Source organism: Cryptomeria japonica, chromosome 1, assembly GCF_030272615.1.
Source record: "Cryptomeria japonica chromosome 1, Sugi_1.0, whole genome shotgun sequence".
Taxonomy (NCBI): domain Eukaryota; kingdom Viridiplantae; phylum Streptophyta; class Pinopsida; order Cupressales; family Cupressaceae; genus Cryptomeria; species Cryptomeria japonica.
The window spans coordinates 162514917-162537942 of record NC_081405.1 but is presented as its reverse complement, the minus strand read 5'-3'; the positions used below and the strand labels follow the sequence as shown (position 1 = coordinate 162537942).

Sequence of the window (23026 nt, the reverse complement as noted above, 5' to 3'; positions counted from 1 at the left end):
ATTAACATTTAATATATTTAAACTTAATATTATTTTACTTTACTTTTTTATTTTTTATTCTTTAATATTAATATTTAATAATAATTAAACATATTTAAATATCTAAATTTAATATTTAAACTTACCAGTTTAAATATAATATTATTTTAGACTTTAGTATTTATAAATTATAATTTTATGAATATATTATCTTATATTTTAAAAAATAAATTATATAGGGTGAATTTAATGGCGAATTTTTTACCCTTGTTGAACTTCATCTGAATTTTATGGTTGCCGAACTCGAATTCAAATTCGAACCTGGTGACTTAGACCAAAGGTGAGGTGGCAAGAATCAACGATGCAGATTCAGTCTGGAGAAATCGACGGTCAAGATCGAAGAAGTTGGAAAGAGGTTGAGGAGATGGACACTTGTCATTCCTGAGGAGACAAGTGGCAAAGAATCTCCAATCATATGCCAACAAAGGAGGCAAGTGGCATGGAGATGAGAGACGTGGCATAAGTGCCACATGTCTCCAAGAGAGGGTAGACACTCAAGAGATAGTTAGTATAAGAGGTTGGAGGGGATAGGATTTGTTAAACCCTTAGTTGGATTGGGTGGGTTAGTTTAGCATGTGGTTAGGCTAGGTGGTTAGGAGTAGGAGCCATGTGCTCAAATTCAAATTTTAAATTCAAATTTAATGGAAGGGGGAATCTAAATACACAAATTAATTAATTTGCATATTTAATTGGGAAAATGGGAGAAAATGATTGAAGTGGGATGAATAGGAATTAATGAACCATATAAACAAATTATCAAATTTATTTATAAAGTAGAGGAATAAAAGCCATATTAATTAAATATTTTCGTATTTAATTAATTCTTTATCTAGACCGATTTTTAGTGTATACAAAGATTAATGCAATAAAACTATAATTGATTTCAGTAAGAACTGTGTCTAATAAATGTGGTAGTAGGGACAGAAAAATCTATTAAGATTAATGCAATAAAACTATACTTGATTTCAGTAAGAACAGTGCCACCCATTAATCTAGAAACCTCTACAATAACAAGTTTGGATCAGCTGCCAATTAATGTTGGATTGAACAAATTAATATTAAACTGAAAGTTCTTTCTATAGATAAAGAAGGATATCACTTCAACACAAACCATTTACAAAAAAGTATCCAATGCAGGTGTGCAAAAATAATCAAATGGGCTAAACGAGAAATGTACAAATATATAGCAAGGCATTATTGCAAAAGCACGATGTCAATCTATGTATAACACTTTAGAATAATGACATGCATAAAACAAACAAACAAGCAAACTCTTTATAATACTTTATGACCCTGCAATATATGTCCAGAATAGAAGTAGTAATTCTCCATTTCAAAGCTTCTGTCTTGTGCAATAAATTTAACATAGAGATCATGCATAATCTCAGATATAAAAATCCTTCTTATAAAAATGGAATTTGCAGCACATTAATCATTAAGTTCACTATTCTTTCACCACCATGATGGAAAAGCAGCTGGGATCTAAACAAGAGATGGATTTTAATACGGTTAGTTTTGATGAATATGTGGCTTGAAAATGCATGAAAGTCTGATATTTTTGAAAGGAAACATTTACTACCATATCAACAAACAATTTTTGTAATCATATTGTCTGGTACTAATGTTACCTGTCCAATAACCAGCACCACATCTGCCCTGAGCGTATCAATAGCATGTAGAATCAACTACCAACCATCAATGCAAAAGGTACAGCCCAGATGTTAGTAGCATTCATACATTTTGATAATTAAAGATAGCACTCAATATCAAGTATTTCAAAATCCAATAGTGACGCTTCTGATGCACACCTCATAACCAAGGCCTTCCACCCAGCCCATTGTATTGATCACCATACCTGCTGCTCTAGCATCTGCATTGGCAGCAAACCGCAAATCCAAAGTTCTAGCAAGTTCCTTCACCAGTAATTTGTATAAACCTGGGTTCACGCTGAAGGTGCCATATCTTAGCATATCTTTAATTTCATCCAACCAATTCCAGTAGAAACTAGAACATCAACTAAAATCAACATTTAGAAATGATAATTGTTAGACCATGTACAACAGTTAAATTGGGCAAGCTATATTTTTGACATATGACTGCACCATTCATGATAACCATAAATTGGCATGCAATTAGAAGTTTTGAACAATAAAGATGTCTTACCCTGGTTGATTGTGCCCATAAAAGTAGACAATAGGCATCTCTAGAGGTATTCCTTCAACTGGATCAATTGGCATTTCAATGGGAGTCGCAGAAATGGTTCCAGGAATGGATATTGATCCTTGCCCAATGTCAAGATCCACAAATGTTGGTTTCCAGCTCAACCTTGCCGCCCAGCTAAGTAACATCTTTGACAAAGAACTTTTTCCAGAATCAGTGGGCCCAACAACAATAACTCTTGGTCCCTGTATTAGCATCTAACTTAATTAACAGAAATGAATTTTCAAGAGTTACCTCAAGGCTATAATTAAGAAAAATTGTGGAATTTTATAGTTCTGAGGAAGTGTCTAATAAATGGAAAATTTTATACAATTCACATTGTTGTTTAGAACTGAGCCCATTTAGCTGCATCCATGTGATTTTTGCTTTGCTAAATCAAAATTATGGACTGAGACTGAAAGAAACAAATAGAGTACACACAATTGTCAAAATCATAAGATAGTTCAGTTGCCCATCTTGGATTATTTCCCATATTCGTATGAAGAGAGAAAAAAATTTAGAAAAATTAATAATTTGATAAACAACAATATGACGATATTTTGGCATGAAAATAATCTTGCCTGTAGGTATTACTAAAAGAAATTACCTCTGTTAGCTATGTGACTTTCTTGTGATATGGATATTCAAAGAAATTTTTCTTGTTTCTAAATTTTAAATTATTGGGAAAAGAGAAATATGAAAAATCTCTGCAACAAAAGATCAGAATATATGCAACATGCCCTAACTAGACAATAAAGTCAAACAAAAGAGAGAATAAGTGATTGTCCAGATTGTCAGCGAGATTAATTGCCTATTTTAAATATTCCCTGTATGTGTGTTAGAAAGTAAAAAGTTTGGAAGATATTTAGGCATAACTATCATCTTTCCTTCAAGTGTGGCTGGAAGGAATTTGCCTACGTCTGCCCCGTCTCTATTTCTTGTGATATGGATATTCAAAAAAGGTTTTGTTGTTTCTTAGTTATTGACAATGCAAATGCATTGCATCAAGAAAATCGAGCAGACAATTGACATTTAACTTTCCACATTTTAGGTCTAGTAAACATTTACATACTAATAAGCTTGTAGTTGGCATAAAATGCATATGGTTATGTTTGATAATTTTGTTCACCGACATTGTATTTATTAATTGTATTAAGTGGTTGTCACTCTCTTTAGTTATGTGTCGGTTGGTTGACAGTTGTGTACCTCTCGGCAACCGTCAGGTTCTTTAAATATATTGTGTACCGCCAAGGAAGGTAGTACAGTTTTGTCGGATCTGTTGTAATCCTTGGCCGACCATCTCTGGTCTTCTTCTCTGTAATAATTGCATGTGCAAATAAAGATATATTTTACTGCCGTGTCTGGTATGCATTGTCATGTACATTATTATTTTCTATATTTAATTTACCAGTTGTAGCGGTAAACATTTTGGCGTCGTTGCCTTAAAAGAAATCGGGTCAGCCTTGAGTGATTCATGTCCGTAGATCCCATTAAAAGTGAGAAGAGGCCACAGGGTGGTCAAGACCAAGTGATTAGGTGATCCATAGACCCTCGGCCAGAGGGAGCACAGAGACGAGTCGAAGCCTGGAAGTACTCAGAGTGTTGGGACACTGGAGGTGGACGTGTAGAGGACGCACGCATGTCTGAGAGTGCAAGATAAGCATCGGAACGTAGCAGTCGGAACAGTTCACTCAGGTCTGACACACCTGGAAGTACTCGGAGTGTTGGGGACGTTGGAGGTGGATGTGTAGAGGACGCCTACGTGGCAGAGAGTGCAGGGAAAGCACCAGAACGTAGCGGTCGAAACAGTCCACCCAAGTCCGGCACACAAGGCGAATACAAACATACCTTCCAAGTGAAAATAATGTTGAACACCCAGGAGAAGCAGAAATTGCCGAAGTTCACGGGAGATGGGTCGGAGGACCCTGTACGGCATTGCAAAACATGCATAACCATTTGGGAGGCAAATGGCCAAGATAACCAGGATTACTGGTTGAAGGTGTTTTCGGCCACCCTTCGGGGGATTGCAATTGATTGGTACACGAACCTCGACGCCCAGCACAAAACAACATGGAATAATCTGAAGAAGGCCTTTCAGGAGTAATTCAAACTCCTAAGGGATGACAACGAAATTGTGGCTGAGATCTACAATACCAAGCAAGGCAAAAATGAGAGTGTATGTGCTTACAACCGTAGGCTCAAAGAACTGTTGAACAAGATGGAGAACCAACCAGCCAACGGGTTGAAGAAAAGGTGATTCATGGAGGGATTGATACCCTCACTGCACAAGAAGATGAAAGTAGTGCCTCTATCCTCATACGCCGATGCTTACAATCGGGCAATGGACATTGAGAGTGAAAACAAAACCTCCTCTCGAGAGAAGAGGAAGACCGACAATGATGAGAGCACTGAAAGTAGCAGTGACAAAGAATCCAAAACCGTACGAGCCCTTCGACGGGATATGTTGAGAATGATGAAAGAATTGAAGGCTAAGAAAGGAACCAACAAAGAAGGTAATGAACTATGGTGTACTGAGTGCAAAAGTGAGGGGCACACGAAAGGTAATTGTCCTAGAAATATGTTTTGTGAGATTTGCCAAGTGCTGGGGCATTCAATCAAGGAGTGCCCGTACAATTTGAGATGAGAAGTACACAAGTACTCTTCACATAGGGAGAGTCCAACCCATTGAAATCACAAAATGTATCGCCTAACGGTTATGAAAATCAACGAGGGCGAAACCAAATACAGTGCGACCCCAGAGGACATCCTATCATACAGTGCCAACAATGTAGTTAATAGGAACACTTTGCGAGAGACTGCCATAACAAGAACGACAACGTACAATTATTGTGCAAATAGTGTGGACCTCATGACCATGAAGACACCAACTGCCCAAATCAAAAGGGTATTAATATGCTGGACGTGGAGGAACAAGAGGACGCAGTTTTGGCAATCACGAGAGCACAAACAAAGAAGGCGATGTATCCAAACTCTGGTACGAAAAAGGAACAGGCCGAAGTAGAACAAGTGTTGGCGAAAGAAAGAGTAACTTCCAATGGAACTGTAAGTATGTCATTGCGGGAATCAGAGAAGAACATAGTTCGGCAGGTGCTACAAACAACCGTACCCATCAAGGTGGCAGACCTTCTTCAAACTATGCCGCAATTGAGAATGACAATTGCCAACACAGTCAGTGACAACAGAGTCATCCAGAAACAATGAAAGCCACACAAGGAGGAATTGACGGGAAAGCCATCACCCGAAGGGAATGAGTCCAGTGATCCAAAGTTGCTAACAGCGAGCATCGGGAGGAAGCCGGCAATCGTCGAGATGGAAATAATGGGAAGAAGTTGACAAACACCATTGTCGATGGAGGCTCGAGAGTAAACGTACTGCCAGAAGACACGTGGAAATGTCTGGGGAAGCCGAATCTTTGGCTGCCAACCTTCCACTTGGTAGGTGTCGACCAACACACCATCCAGCCATTGGGAACATTGATGGCACAAAAAGTAATGATTGGGCCAAAACAATTTTTCTAGGACTTTGTAGTCATCCGGTTACACTCCTCGGGAGGGGATGGTTGGTTACTACCAAGGCGAATCATAACTGGAAGCGAAACACACTCTCAATCGAGAGTGACGGGAGGAAGCACGTCATTGACTTGAGGAACCAGGCGGTGAGTGAAGAACCGGTACCCTCCGACTCTAAGTCTGAGGGTGGAGAGTTAGGTATGGACGGAGGGAGGAAAGGCATGAAACCCAACAATGAAGGGGTGCTCGAACTGGAAGATTACTCTGAGGATGAGACGAGTTCTCTTAATGGATTATTTCACTGGCAGATGGAGGATTATTAAGTCTTCCAACCCGACTATAACATGCTACAGATTAGTGAAATTGAGGAAGTGCAAAGTCCAACAAGCTCGAAGGAATTGTATGGGGTTAGGCCATATGAGAAGGAGAAAAAAAGTTGCAGGAACAATGAAGCACGTCATCTGTATGCTATAGGGGGGTTGTATGAGAAAAGGTTGTACAAGTTGAAAGCACATCGTCCGTACAACAAATCCGTACGGAATTTGGAAGCACACCATTTACCTTAGAAGGATCCGTACACCCTACGGAATACTACTTGAACAAGGAGTAAAGATTTGGGGTCAAAAGAGTTTCGTACCACAAATTCGTACAGAGGTGGAATTCAGAAAAGCCACACAGACAAATCGTACATTGGCAGGGTCTGGGGTTGGACGAAGGGAATAAGGCTCAACCCGTACGAAGGAATCCATACGAAAGGAGACACGAAGGCAAGTAAAGATCAAGACGTCATTGTACGGATACGAGACATTATGTACATCAGTGACCAAGACAACATCACATCAAACTGCGAGGAGGAAATTACCATCGTACGGACATCAAACTGCCAGGAGGGAATCATCGTATGGACATCAAACCGTGAGGAGGGAATCACCGTTGTACGGACAGCAAACCGCCAAGAGGGAATCACCACCATACGGCCATCTCCTTGCCATGTACAGCACCTCAGAACCGTACGTCCAGCTGTACAGCATAATTGTGGAATAAGCGTATGAACCTCGCAACCAGGTCATATCGTACGACGTTCAAATGTCATCCCCGTACGGCAGTTTTCCACCGTACGAAGATCTCATGCCTTGCCCATATGGTTCCTCTTGCATCATGAACAACACAATCAGCGACAACTAGTCCTTCCTGTACGGCACCAACAACAATCTTTTGTACGTGATGTCTATCAAGTTGTACGGAGAGGACAGAAAAAGCAACTAGTAGGAGTGGAATCTCCATATTTTGGTTTCATCAACAATGTTTCTAGCATCTTAAACATTCATGAAAATCATGTGCGCCATGGAGTTCCGTGTGGGTTTGAAGGTTGTAATTCGGTGTTGCCCCAGGACCCTGCGAGGGGCGTTGCCTCTTGACTCCGCTGGGGGCGCTGCCCCCAAACCCCTGCAAGGGGCGCTACCCCTTGACCCCATTGGGGGCGTTGCCCCCAAACCCCCATTTGATTTGGCAAGTACACTACAAGTTGGGGTTGTCCAATACAAGTCCTTGCCTACACTCTTGTCATTAGTCTCACTAGTCTTTCCAGATATTACTTGATGTTAACTTGTCGTCTGGAAGACGACTTTTTCTTTGGGGGGGGATAATGTAGTTGGCATAAAATGCATATGGTTATGTTTGATAATTTTGGTCACCGACATTGTATTAATTAATTGTATTAAGTGGTTGTCACTCTTGGTAGTTATGTATTGGTTGGTTGACAGTTGCGTACCTCTCAGCAACCGTCGGGTTCTTTAAATATATTGTGTACCGCCAAGGAAGGTAGTACGGTATTGTCGGATCTGTTGTAATCCTTGGCCGACCATCTTTGGTCTTCTTCTCTATAATAATTGCATGTGCGAATAAAGATATATTTTACTATTGTGTCTGGTATGCATTGTCATGTACATTATTATTTTCTATATTTAATTTACCAGTTGTAGCGGTAAACAAAGCTTATAGCATATCAAATGTTTTCCAATTTCAGCAAGTCATTCTTACAACCTGTGAGTCTGAAGAACTAGACATCAATTGTTCTTTAGCCCGAGCTCTACGACGGTCCAGCACAGCATGCACGTTAACATAGCTCACCATAGGTGTCTGTGTAATATCCATTTATCAAAAATACATCAAATAATAAATAAACAAAATAAAATAGCAAAAGTGTTACACTTTAACTAAATATTAAAATAAACAAAAGTTACATCCTATAATCAACTGCACATACAAGAAAAGAATTGAGCATTAGAGTACCTCATCTGCAACATATGACACTTCTGCAGTACCATCTATTTCCACAGTGGCACCATTCCATGTAAAAATCTGGAATGTAAAAAATGTGTTAGATATAGATGCCTGTACTTTTTAAATCTATAGTATCCATTTTTAGTAACATATTTTTAAATATGGACTATGCATTGTTCGTAGTAGCACTGTATTTTCAAATCTAGGTGATGCATTGTCAGTGCTGCATCTAGAGCTCAAATTTTCAGTGGAAACCATAAAACACCTTAAACCCATTGTAAACCAAAACACAGATAATATATGTTTTCCCAAAGATGTAATGGTAAGAAGATCAAAAAATAATTGTAGATTTATAATTAGTATTACAATAGTCTCTCCAAGTTGCCAAGATCTCATTGGTTTGACTTTTTAGTTTTAACATTTTCATGGAGGAAAATGAGCAAAGGCAATTTATTTGCCAGCTCATGAACTAACTAATAAGATTATTAACAGAAAACAGTTATAAACTCATTGAACTTCATAATCAACCTGACATAAGGTAAGTTAATGGCGACTCTAAAGACACAGAAAACATGAAAAACAAAATTGCAAAAGATTAAGTCATCAATGGTCTCATATAAAAACAGTTGTACATGTAATAATTAAATAAATAAAAAGATTAAATCTACAAAACTTCGGAATAAACATAAAGTTATAAACAGTGTTTAAAATATTATTATAAACAGAACTTGTAAGATATTATTATTTAATATTATAATAATATTACTAATTAAGAAAATATTATTTTTAGAAAAACATTTTATTCTTGCTACAACAGAAACCAAGGGGACATGACAGTCCTCCCCTATCAGGTTTTGCTTGTCCTCAGCAATGATGACCACTGAATCACTGCCCACTTCATGCCAATGATGCTTCTCAATCCTGGGTGCCACTCTTGTAGATTCACCATTATATACAATTTTCTCTCATCAGTTTTACTTGCTTTAGCTGAAGCAGGTGTTCTTATAACTTCCCATTCATGACACCCTTAAACTCTGTTTGGTAAGCTAGTTGCCAGATTTTCAGTATTAGTAAATATAAAGCAATGAGCTAACAAATTTTCACCAAAAGCATATGCTAAGTCCTCTTTTGATTTTGCAAGAGGTTGCAAGAGGTATGGATCCAAAATTATGAAGGTAAAACTGAAATAGATCTCTGCTATTTGTCTCATATCTTGAGGTGAAATGATAAGAGTACTGTCTTCCTTTAGTGCCAGATGGTTTAGGGAGATGCACTCCAACATAATCTCATCTCAGCATTAGAATCAACTAAGACATCCTCCTTAACATGGTAACTCTGCAAATTAATTACCTGCTGCAATTTCTCACCTTTTGACAGATCAGTTGATGATTCATGGATTGGAATATTTGTTTCTATCTTGGCTTCTTTGTGTTCAATAAACCAAATTTGCTACACCATAACTTCATCACTGTTTTGTTTGTGTTTTGACTGCTCTTCCTCCTCCTCTTGAGTTGTCAATTGTGGCATGGTCTCCTACAATGGAGCACCGTATTCCTCTGTTCTCCCCATCAAATTTGCAAACAGAGAAAATTATATTTTCTCTTGCATATCTTCAATCTTTTCAATAAGATTGTTGTATATGTCATAACAAGAAATCATTTGATCTATTATGACAGGTCTTTCTCAATCTTGCTTTGCCATCTCTTTTGTGAAATCTTTCTTATTAGTTTTTCATATTTTGCAAAGGAGAGAGAGTTGGATTCAACTTTTCCAACTGATGTAAATATTTTTCATACCTTCAGCAGTTTCTGCAACCTGAGATTTATGGAAAAATACCATTGCAGTCTCTTCTCCACCTTGGCCATAAAGATCCATTCCAAGATATCTCTTAGGGGATGCCATGATCACTTCCTCTTTAATCTGATGATTCACAGGCTGGCAGGATTTCTGCTCTGATACCACTGAAATGTCCCACACAAGAAAAACTTCCCAAATATCTCACAATAAAAATGTGCCAGAATTTTATATTCGGATTGCAAGGAAACTTAATAACAGTGTGATATTTGTTCCATTTCAATCCAAATTAGATATAACAGCTCTTCTTGTTGGCCACACTTAAGATACAGTAATCACAAAATAATGTTTGTAACAGTTGGCAGAAATCATGTGCATAGATACACAGGAACAATGAAATGCAGGAATGATACTCAGAGGAACGCCAGTGATACCCATGTTCACCAAAGACTCAGGAAATGGCTCAGATCTTTGTTTCAGACAATTATATGCATGAACAGACCTTCGACTCAGATGAATCAATCCCTCTAGGTGATGCATAGAGATTGTGCTTGCCCTTCGTGCCTACCTGGTGATCGGACCTGCTTTGCTGGTGTCACTAGACACACAAAAAAGGAGTTTAGACATGGTAGGGGGAACCGTCCTACCTATGGATCTCTGAGGTTTCCATCTCAGAGGCCCCAACATTGCATAAGCAAATAATTGCAAAATCCAACATAATCTTTCAAACACTAGTCCTTCAAATTAATACCAATCTACTCCAAAAGAAAACTCAGGTCGGCCCAAAGAAAATCAAAACAGCCCTGCAAGTCATTCCCACCATAATCCTCAAACATTTATTATTATTAATATTAAATTATTGATAGTTTTCATTATTTAGATTTAGCACTTTATTTTATATCTTTATTAAAATATTTAATATTATAATAATAATACTAACTAAGAAGAAATGATGGTGCATCAACGCAGAGATGCAATTCATCGTGATTGCAAAGGAGGCAGGCGAAGGCAGGAATGGAGAAGCGTTCACGACACAGAAACAGGTCACAGGGAAGGCAATGATAGGATTCCCCCCTTCCTTACTGGAGCCAACCGAATTACCTTAGGCCAAAGGAGGGACCAGTGCGAACAAGCAAACCCTGATCACGAGGGCTTCCCAACCAGGGATGGTGGACGAATTGAAGGAGATTGGCGGCAAAACAAAAATGACAACAGGCATTGGAGGAACCGGTATAAAGACCAGACAAAGAGGAGTCAGTTTCATAATCCTCCTCCATTGAAGATGCTGAAAAGGAAGACGATGATCTTCCCGCTCAACCTCTTGGAAAATAACAGAATTGTTTTGGGAGGCAGAGCCCTGTTTGCCAAATAGAGCAGACCAGAGGCAAATTCAAATAAGATTTGGAATTGGTGGATTGAGAGATTGCAAGATAGGATCCAGATCAGATCTATGGCAAAAGGTTATCTTCTTGTAATATGTGATTCAAAGGCTTTGAGAGATGAGATCCTGAAAGGAGAACCTCTGTTCATGGGCGATCATGCTTTCTCTATCAAAGCTTGGTCTCTGAATTTTAATGATTTAATCCCTTCAAGTTTAAAATGGATGAAGTGCCATTTTGGCTAAGGCTATACAATCTACCAGTTGAATATTGGGATTTGGATGTCTTGAAAGTCATTGGGGCAAAATTGGGAAAGGTGATGAGGTTAGATCCAGTTCTGAAACGAGACCACGGATCCAGAAGGTGGTTAAAGAATCTGGCAGATCTAACAATTGCGCAAAGGTAACAAAGAATTGTCAGTCTTGAGGTCAATGCCTGCAGTAGCAAGGATCCTCAAGACTGCAGACAGTTGATGGTGTATGAACCAAGAACAGAGAATCCTATCTCACCAAAGAAGGCCTTCAAGGAAGAAGCAATAGATAATGGGATGGATCCAAAAGTGGATGATACCCTTAGCAATCTTCAAGAGGTTGGAATTCAGGAGAAGGGTGAAATAGAGGGAGGGAAGGCAGCAAGCAAGGGAACGGACTTTGGGGCAATCTTCAAAAATAACATTGCAAATCCCACCACTAAACTACCCTTTGATCTGCTCTGTTTAAAGGAGAGGGAGTTCTTTAAGGAAGATCAGGGGTGGGTGAAGAGAGTTTCGGCTGAAGGAGATTGGTGGGATGAATTTAAAGATTGTGACAAAGAAGATAGGATGTTGGGTAAGGGGGCCCTGGACAAAGAACTTCCAGATGTGGTCAGGGAGGAGTTGGCTTTGAAGGCAGATCTTTCTGGTGCTCCTGATTTAAGTCGACTCAGAGAAAAAGGGACCAATTTGGAGCTAGACTTTCATGTAGAAAAAAAGCAGGAGGAGGAAGTTGATCTTTCGACTCAACCACCCCAAGAGGACGAAGAGAAGACTACCCAGCAGAATCAAGTGAAAAAGAAGCTGGGAATTAATCAGAAGAAGGCAAAGAAAAGTTTTCCTGATCGTGGGGACAAAAAGAAGCAAGGAAGGAAAAATCTTCAAGAGAAACGCAAAGAAGAAGGTGATGCTGAGTGCCAGGTTAAAATTACTAAACTACTACAATCATCAGGAAAGGGAGGTCCCCTTCCCAAGGAGCCATGAAGCTACTATTGTGGAACATTAGGGGCTTAAACGCCCCTAACAAACAACAATTAGTGAAACGCCTATTGGAGAAAGTAGATGTAGATTTGGTGATGCTTCAGAAAACAATATTAGGTAGGGTAAAGTGGGACAGTTTGAAGAAAAAAATCAGAAGAAGGGAGGGAGAAGTGGTTTGCTCTGACAGGGCATCAAGTGGACTGGTCACTCTATGGAGGCCCCGATCAATCGTCTCTGAGAAGAGTGCTGAAGGGAGAAATTGGATGTGCTGCAAAATTAGAAGTTTATCCTCGAATCTTCAGTTTATGTTGATTAATGTCTATGGCCCGACCTCCAACATCCACAAAAGAGAGAGACATGAATGGAAATAGATCAGCTGTTGCAAACATGGCGTGAAGAGTTCCATGTGATTGGAGGCAACCTCAATGCAATACTTCATAATTCGGATAAGAAAGGCGGGGTTCAAAGAAAGCTGCAGTCCCAGGTTGACTTTGGGGATTAGGTTGAAAGGAATACTTTGATAGACATCCCCTTTTTAAATGGAGTTTACACTTGGACAAATAGACATCTTGGCTTTAGCAATATAACAAAAAAGTTAGACAGATTTTTGTGGAAAGCGGATTTAGGTGCTTTTCCTTTTTGCTTGGAGAGTGTTATTCTTCCTTGGTTGGGTTCTGATCACTATCCAATTCAGTTATGTATCATGGGAGATAAGAAGCCTTCCAGAAGTCCCTTTAAATTTAAAAATATGTGGACAGGTCATCCCAACTTCCTTGACTTGATAGATCACTGGTGGAAGGGTTGCAAGGGTTGCACGATTGAGGCTTCAAAAATGTTTCAGATTGTTACTAAACTCAAATTTGTTAAGCAGCAATTAAAGGAATGGAACCAATGACATTTCAAGAACATCTTCAAAAAAATGATAGAGGTGGAGAAGGATTTGGAGCAATTAAACAACGAAGTTATGGCTGAGCAGAAATTTCTTGAGGAAAAGCGATTGATGGCTAAATATGAGACCCGTTGGCAAGAGAGGAGACCTTCTGGAGACAAAAATCCAGGGAGACTTGGATCAAGGATGGGGACAAAAATGCAAAGTTTTTCATAACAGCACCAAGGCTAGTTGGAATATGAATAGGATCTTGAGAATCTCCAGAAGGGACGGGCATATTACAGAAGACATCAAGGAAATCAAGCAACGGATGGTAAAATACTATCAAGAGCTGCTTAACGATTGGAATGGTTCAAATACTTTGGCTCAGAACAGAATGTTAAGAAACATCCCCTCTTTGATCACAGAAGAACAAAATAAATTGTTGACAGAAAATTTCACCTTGAAGAAATCAGAACAGCATTGTTCCAACTTCATCCCGACAAGGCCCTTGGGCTGGATGGCTTCCCAGCCTCTTTCTTGGTACATAGTTGGCAAGGATATCTTCGAAGCTTTGGAAGACCCGAGGGCTTTACGTAAGGCTCTGAAAGAACTTAGCAATACTTTCTTAGTAATCATTCCTAAAAAAGATTATGCTATTTCATAAACGATTATAGACCTATTTCGTTATGCAGCACATTGTCGCAAAGGCAGTTGCAAATAGGCTTAAGAAGATTTTGCAAGACATTATCTCAAACTGGATTTGTTCTGATAAGGCTCTGAAAGAACTTAGCAATATTTTCTTAGTAATCATTCCTAAAAAAGATAATGCTATTTCGTTAGACGATAATAGACCTATTTCCTTATGCAACACATTGTCACAAAGGTAGTTGCAAATAGGCTTAAGAATATTTTGCTAGACATTATCTCAAAGGAACAAACGGGCTTCGTTTTGGGAAGGTCTATCATGGATGGAGTCATAATAACACAAGATGCGATACATACAATCCACGCAACAAAAAGATAAGCAATGCTGATAAAACTAGATATCAAAAAGGCCTATGACAAGGTGGACTGGAGGTTCTCACTCAAGGTGATGGAGACCTTTGGCTTTCCAAAGCCTTGGCTTGATTGGATTTTTGAATGAATAACATGCCCCAAATTCTCAATGCTGGTCAATGGCACTCCAGAAGGCTTTTTCAGTGGATCTAGGAGTATAAGACAAGGGGATCCTTTATCACCCTTCCTGTTCGTCATCATGGCAGAGGCCCTTGGGAGAACTCAAAACAAAGCTAGGGAAAGGGGCAGCATTGAAGAGGTAAAGGTTACAAGTGGTCTTCCTTCGATCTCTCATCAGCAATATTCTGATGACACCTTACTTTCAAGGGCCGCTAGGAGACAAGAAGCTAGTCTTGAAGAATATCCTCAATCAATATTCAGCTGCCTTGGCCAGGAGGTGGGAATAAATAAATCAGAAATCTATTCTTTGCTACTGCTCCAACGAAAGAATAGGAGATCATTCGAGTATTGGGATTTAGGAAAGACACTCTCCCATGCACATATCTTTCCCTTGGACAAAGGCATAAGGACAAATAAACATTGGGACACTCTTTGTGATAAAATTTCAGACAAAGCTACATCATGGAAAGCAAGTTGGATGCCGTGAGTAGGACACATATTAATGGTGAAGGCTATGCTTGTTGCTATACCAATCTACCTGCTATCATGTATCTCATTCAGCTGGGGCATGTCATAAGCTGAATCAGTCCTATAGGAAGTTTTTCTGGCAAGGGAGCGTTGGAAATCATAAATCGATGACAATCACTTGGGACAAAGTTTTTAAGTCTAAGGAAAATGGGGGTGTCGAAATCAAATAGCAAAAGTTACAAAACAAGGCTTTGGGAAAGAAGCTCATTTGGTGAATGTTGAAAGAACCAAACAGTAAGTGGGCAAGGATCCTTCAACATAAATATCTATAGGATCATTTGGTGAATGTTGAAAGAACCAAACAGTAAGTGGGCAAGGATCCTTCAACATAAATATCTATAGGACCTAATGAAGATTTAAATATTCTTGATACATATGGTGCTCTGAAAGGCTCAAAGGTTTGGAACTTTATGCAAGAACGTAAGCCAATCGTTTCGGATTATCTCAATTGGGATATCCACAATGGGCAATCTGCATTGTTTTGGGAAGATTCATGGTCCAGGCTCCCTATTATAGATAATGTTGTGAAGATTGACACCTTTAAGGACTTTCTAAAACAGCATTGGGGCTCTCTTGTTTGCCATTATTTCACTATGGAAGAAAAAGACGGGGTGCAAACTTGGAAATAGAAGATTTTTCTAACTTTGGGATGCTAGCTAGGGACGTGGGGAGTCAGGAAAATATTATTAAGGAGAGGAGAGTCATATTGAGAGATGGGCTTGATACAATTATGTGGAATGGATCTGCCTCTGGTCTCTATACAGCCAAAGATGGGTATTCTCTTCTTGAGAGGAACCAACAGAATGAGGAAGCAAAGATTCCGATCGGATTGTGTTGGCATAAGCTATGTCTGCCAAAAGCTGGAACCTTCACTTGGGCTGTCTTACAAAACAAAACCCTAACAGCTAATAGATTTAAGAAGATAGGTTTTGAAGGTCCTTCCAGATGTGAGTTATGTAGGAAGAGTGAAGAAACAGTAAACCACTTATTCTTGGAATGTCCCTATGCTCAACAGTGTTGATCATGGTTGAGCGCTAGGCTTGGGTGGCGTAGTGCATTGCCCAAAGGCATTTCTTCCCTCTTTGATTCTTGGCCCATCATAAACATAAATATTGTATTCAGGTGCTTCTAGGTGATTTACCCATCTATCTTAATATGGTAGCTTTGGAAAGAACGGAATAGGCACATTTTTTGGGCAAAGGAGATGAAGGTTAATTTTCTTTTGAACAAAATCAAAGCAGTGATTGTAGAGACTATCATCAATCGGGTGGAGATATTCCCTAATTTGAAGGCCAGATTTGGGGGCTGGGATGCTATGATGAAAAGAAATTGGCTTGGTCTCAAAAATCCTCTAGTGATAGGCAAGGGAGGTCTTGACATGCGAAAAAGGAGAGCTGAGGCAAGATGGAAGGCTCCACATTGTGGGTGGGTTAAACTAAATTTCGAAGGGGCTTCTAAAGGAAACCCCGGTCACTCTAGAGCAGGGTGCATTATAAGGGATAGTGATGGCTCCGTGTTGAGTAGACTTTCTTGCCCTCTTTTGGAAGGAAAAAACAACATAGTAGAATTTTGGGCTCTAACCTTAGGATTGCGAAGATGTGTGGAGTTGAAGTTAGGGATGGTGGAGATCGAAGGTGACTCTGCTATTGTTATCAATGCTCTTAGGAAGGGTTCTACTCTAAGTTGCATTCTACAAGCACATTTGGAGGAAGCTTTCGCCATTATGCAAAGGTTTGGTTCTTTCACAACCGACCACATTTACCATGAAGGCAATACTCAGGCCGATCACCTTGCCAATCTGGATGCAGATGTAGTGGAGATTAAATAAATGGTGCAAAATAGGTTACATTTGATGCTTTCCCCTTCGGTCGGTTCTAGGTTTTGGTTTAGAGCTTAGCGGGGATTACGCCGATGTTTGGTTTTCATTTTTTATGGCCAATTGTGTCCAAACCTTGTCAAGAGGGCTTAAAGACACATGTTTTTATTATGCCAGCTTATGTTGCCTTTGATCTCAAGATCTTCATATTATGTCTTGGAGCCTTCATACGGGAGCATTAATTATACTCAAGATTTTTATCTCCAAGCATTCAAGATGGGGACGTCAACATTTATTTAAGCCATGTTGCGGGCAAACATTGACAACTCATCTTGTTCTTGTGTCTACCTACACATGGAGACTCCCATACATCTGCTACGATCCAAGAGACAAATGACCTTCATTGGCTACATCTTGAATGCTAGAATCAACTCAATTGCAATGTTGCAGGTGGCTTGGAGACTCAAGCAGTGAGGTTAATCCTCAGGTGGGAGTTCTAATATTCCTCAAAGAGATACAAAGTTTATTCTAATGTGGTTTCATTGCTGGTTTGTTGGATATTAATCTACCAAAGGCTAAGATCTTAACAATAGCGGGATTGTTGATCAGGGTAGAGTACCTACGTGGAGTCAAAGATGTTTTGGTTTGCATTATGCCAAGGGTCGGGATTCCTCGTCTTGAAGACATCTACAAGGTCTTGGAGCCGAATGCGGTGGTGGAGCATCTGCTTTTCCTCATGGACCTAGCTGGTGATGACTTGGTGTGGCATAGATTTAAGGCAAGGTGGGGTTGTTCTTTTCTAAAGAAGCAATACCATATGGAGCCAATCCAAAACAAAAATTGGATAGAAGAATTCATCGACTTCATTAGTGTTGGTGTAAATAATTATTCATCTTGGATATTATTACACTATAATTAAGTTTACTTAGGAAATGCATTTCATAGTAGTTTGGGATGAGACACTTGGGTGTTTGTGCCACATTGGGATAGTGTGTGTAGGAGAATTTCCACCTTTTATGGTGTTGATCTTGTTGTTACACTCCACATTCAGTGGGTGATCCACCTAATGTGGACTATTATATTGTTTCTTTTACCTACCCACACCTATTTCCTACCTACCCTTGTTTCTTATTGAGCCACATGTCATGTTTGTGTGCTCACATATCCATATAGCCTTTCCTATATAAGCAGGCTCATATTCATTGTAACTATTGAACTATGGATCATTTTCTATTGATAAGAATACAGTTTATTCTTGTCCTATATTGTGTCTCTATTTTGTACATTTCATTGAGCTCTTGATCTTGGCAAAATTTCACAATTAGGTTAGTCCAAATGGGTCGATTCATAGTTGAGCTCCCCCTTTTTTTAGATGCATGATGGCTTTGGTGTTTTGGTTAGCTCTCTCATCCAAATGCTAGGTATGATTGTGCTTCCTGCACTTGGGCGCGACAGTTAACTATTCTTTCCTCCTTTTGTCTGCATGATTTCGTTCTTTGTGGATGAATTTCCTCCCTCTGGTTTCTTTGCATATCTCTATAAGGGGGAGGATAGGTTTTTGCTGTTTTGGCTCTGCCCTAGCTTTTTAGGCAATGCCTAGGGTTGTGGGGCATGGGCAGGAATGCTTCTAGTTGAAGCCTCAACTCTTATCAACATGTAATATTTTACATTTGATTAATACAATTTACTCTTACATATCAAAGAAAATAATACTAATTAAGAAATAGTGTTTTTAGAAATAAATTTTATTCTTGCTACAACAGAAATCAAGGGGACATGACACTCCCTCCCCCAACCCTAAGTTATATCATAACAAGGAACGTGCTAAGGACACCCATTCAACCCTAATAGAGATGCTACCACTAGACCCCTGCCACCCCTAGTCCCCCATTCTAGTTTTTAAAAGCAAAAAATATACATCATTTTGGGACAGCCAAATAGAAAAGCAAAGTTTTTTAATTCTTTTGACCTTTCCCCAATTCGATCCCAAGTAATTAATTTACACTTACACTTTGGGTTTATTGACTCGATCCCTATCCTAAGTAATGATCTTATGGTTATAGTAAAAATTATAAGCCTGTCAAAGATATAAGCACAAATAGAGTCAGTCAAGTTGGTTCAACTGATACAAGCTCCTCTCTTACCATATTTCATTACTCCATGTTGTGATTTTTGTTTCAGATGCCCATGATATCATAATCCATGACTTTTGTACACCTTGAACACTTGAGAATATTTTATGTTTAAAAATGTTGATCTTCAACTCAAATCTACCTTTGTACTCATTTGATCAAACTAGCTTCTAATTGATAAGTTTATATTATCTTTAAAGTTGATACATTGAAGGGTGTATTGTAAGAGCTCTAAATCCTTATAAAATCTCTATATTTCATGGCTTTTCAATTTGTCGAGACTAAGTGCTAAGTTCAAGCTCAAGTAAAAAATCAGCTTGTCAAGTCCCAACAACGACCATAGTGCCATAGTTGGCTTATGGTCAATGAAAAGATATAAAACAATTTTTCACACACAAAATCATTAAATTTATGAAAGGAACAAAGGGCTAGTTGTGTCATGAACACTCGTAAAAGTGTCCATCCAAGTTCGATTCCTCCGGCTGCAGTAAAGTGTACCATAACTCCAGCAGCAAAGCTAAGGCGTAATGATTGTGGACTACACTAGGTTTGAGTTTGGCCTGTGTTTACAAATCTTATGGATGTGTTTCAAGCTTACTTCACATGGCATTAAAAACAGCCCACAAGCTCAACCAATATTTACTAAGAGAAGAATATAAATGTTTTTATCTCTTTGGAATATTAGTCCCCGTGGCGCTAAAGGCAACCCACCCTCTCAACCAAAATGTAGCAAGAAAACATAAATCTCATTTTGAAAACATTTTTCCACTTCCTCAAACCCTAAACCACTTCGCGACAGTTTCAAATGCCCATAAACCCTACAACTCAAACCCCACTCCTTCTGTGCTAAATTCCTCAAACTATTTCTCCTTTATTCAAATATCGTCCGGTATTGCTAATTTGCTAGAGAAAGTACGTCTGTTCCAGTAGTAAGAAATAAATGAAACATGAATTCGCCAAGTCAAAACATAGTTTCGAAACCCTAGACAAAAATGGTACTTTCCAAGCCTACAAACATATTCAAAATGAAAGGAAATAAAATGGGTACTAAAGATTCATACCGCAAATTTGTGGGTAGGAGGAAAAGTGACCCAATACTGAGGGGGAAGCTCAGTGCCGAATATTTCAGCTGTGCCAGAGGTAAGCTGTAGGCGCAGGGGTGCATCCAAACTCACTTCAATCCTCAGCTCGCTTTCTTTGGACAATGTAAATGTTTTTATGGCTGGAGCACCTGACATTGTCGACATGCTTTCTACTCCCTATGGTTTTATTGATTGTGTGTCCTTATATGATGACTGCGGACATCAAAACCAGAATGGGTAAGAACAGGGAACGGCAATGGTTTAAGAATTAAAGAATTTGAAACGGTTATATCATAGGGAAGCATATTGAGTGGAACAAATTTAAAATACACTAAAATTCAAGTAAGCGCCTTTTATGAGAGGAAGTGAGCTTGGGCAGCGGCTGTTCTGCATACAAAATGCATGCCTAAGACATAATGTTACCATTCGGAGATATTTATTTATTTTAAGAATTATTATTGGTTCTTGCAGGGCAGGAAAATGGATGTAATTTTTTTATTGATTTATCAATCATTATATAAAATTAAAAAAAAAATGTTGAGGGATTTTATAATCTTTAATTATTATTTTTATTTAATCATTTTGAAAATGCTATTTATATATTTTGTATTGGTTGATTTTAGAAATAATGATTGTAAAATAAATTGTTATTTAATTTTTTAATGTGTAATGCATTAAAAATTAAATTGTTAATTTTTTTAACTTTATTAATGTTTTGAATCATTATGGATGTCATAATATTATGAGGTGGCAAAATAAATTAATTTAAAAGTTGCTTTTATCTATAAGGAAACACTTTTAAATTATTTTGTCCATTTCAATTTGTCAATGAATATTTTCAATAATTTTGTCCATTTCAATTTATCAATGAACATTTTCAATACTTTAGTCTATGAAAAACTTTTCAAATATTTTGTTCACTTCAATTTATTGACATCTCTACTTTTTAGGTTTGAGAAATATTTATAAAAAAAATTATAACGATAAAAGAAAGCGTTTTAGACATTCAATTGTATGAACTCTATCTTACTATAGCTATTTTCATGCAATATTAAAGTTTTTTTTATTTCTCTTTATTTCTTATAAAATATCCCTCCACTAATTAGATCTTCAAACCACTAGCAAGCACCAGACCACCAACAAGAACCTCGCATTTGCATGTATTTATTAAGAGTTATTTTAAGTTTTATTTTTAAAAAATGTATGTCAAGTCTTCAATATTTTTTGTTAACATGCTCACAACATGACATTTCATCTCGCGTTGTCATTATAATTACATATGTCAATGTAATTATGATGAAATATTAGTTATGGTGATGTGACACATGTAATAGGCATTAATGCAATGTCTTGGCCTATACCACTTTCATCACAGTTGACTGCTAGTTCCAAACATTATGGTGCCTACATTTCATCAACACTTTCATATATATGAGGTACCTTATTGTCAAGTTTAACTTTTATGGATGCTTTGAATATCAATGGATTAGTTGCAGCTCTAGCACTTTTATTTGGCATTCTATTCATTTGATCTTGTAGACCAAAATTTGTAGCCTTTGTGATTTTAAGTACCCTCGTTTATAACTTTTTTTGTTCAACTAATAGGGAGGTGTTGGTCCAAAATAATGTAGACTTAAACTTCACTTATTTCTATAAAAAATATTTGATACTTGGAGAAATAGATAAATCAAGCAATTTTTTTATTCTCGTGTACTTGCATCCTTATTTATCATTATGTCGGACCTAAGACTTAAACTTAGAAGTACTTCAAAAATGTTTATTTAAAACTCAAATAATAGTAGAATTTGATTCAAATAAAAAAATTAAGTATCCTTATCTATGACAAGCATATGAAAAATGTAATTCATTCTTTCATTTCCCTAATTTTATTTTATTTTTTAATAAAGGGGTAAAAACTTTATTAATAATAAGACACGAGCACTACATAAGAAGCCTAGAGTCCCCGGGATCCAGGGAAGAATCATAAGCAAATAAATTCGTCATCCAACTTCATAACTATCCATATCCTCAGCAAGGATCCTATGCAAATCCTGACAGTAATCTTGGGAGAGATGCCCCCAACCCTCAACTTTCCATTCATCACCATGTTCTGAAGCCCACTTAGCCAAACAATTAGCCACTCTATTCCATTCATGAGGAATGTGGATGAAAGACACCTTATCCATCATGGCACAGACCTGCAAAATCTGGTGAACAATCCCTTCCAGCTACCAATTAGTCCCAACCACCTTCTGCTCAATTAGCAAACTAACAATAATATGCGAGTCTAATTCGCATATAGCATTACGCCACCCCAACGCATAAGCTCACTCAAGAGCGTAGAGAATTGCTAATCCCTACATACAATTATTAGCCTGTTGTCCTTTGTGCACTGAAAAAGAAGAAAATCACTTCCCCCAAATGGTCCCTACCTACACCGCCAATCTCAGCAAGACCTGGATTACCTCGAGAGGAGCCATCAGTCTTGATCTTTAAGAAATCATCCTGGGGTGGCAACCATCTTCCCACCCTTTGAACCTTCTTCATAGCGCGTTTGCCTCTCCTGACATAAGCAGAAATAGTAGACAACTCCTGCAACCCCATCCTACTCACAATTTCAGCCTCTCCTCTTTCCAGAGGAAGATTCACCTCACATTTAGCTTCCATCGTCTCCTGGATCATTCATATTATTCTGTATAACACTTGTTGAACTATCAGTTGGACTTCCTGAAAAATCCTCTAGTTCCTCTCTAACCAAATCTGCCAAAGTATGAAAATGGGACCTATGTGCCACATAGTCTAGAGAAAAGAGGACAAAGTAGGAGGCTTACCCATACTGCTCCAAAAATCCACCAAAGAATTTGCATGAATACAAGGGTGTTTCCAAGCCCCCCACCAGTAATGCCATATCTGCATCGAAAAGGGGCATCTGAAGAACAAGTGTGAAGAATCCTCCTCCCCATTAC

At 38.4% G+C, this 23026-nt stretch overlaps 1 protein-coding gene across 3 annotated transcripts in view; it reads right to left on the bottom strand.

Moving 5' to 3' along the window:
* LOC131042645 (protein CLP1 homolog) overlaps positions 1–20502 on the bottom strand; it is a 109896-nt gene extending 89394 nt beyond the window's left edge. The window contains exons 1-7 of one of the 3 annotated variants that reach the window (XM_057975963.2): positions 20411–20502; positions 20040–20273; positions 8061–8129; positions 7812–7907; positions 2203–2444; positions 1848–1986; positions 1668–1724 (exon numbers count right to left, since the gene is read on the bottom strand). In XM_057975963.2, the coding sequence (XP_057831946.1) occupies positions 1668–1724; positions 1848–1986; positions 2203–2444; positions 7812–7907; positions 8061–8129; positions 20040–20225 (789 nt within the window). In that variant the 5' untranslated portion in view covers positions 20226–20273; positions 20411–20502. Of the gene's footprint in view, positions 1–1667; positions 1725–1847; positions 1987–2202; positions 2445–7811; positions 7908–8060; positions 8130–20039 lie in introns of all 3 variants that reach the window. The other 2 variants (XM_057975962.2, XM_057975961.2) reach the window with 2 other exon arrangements.
* Between the last annotated feature and the right edge of the window lie 2524 nt (positions 20503–23026).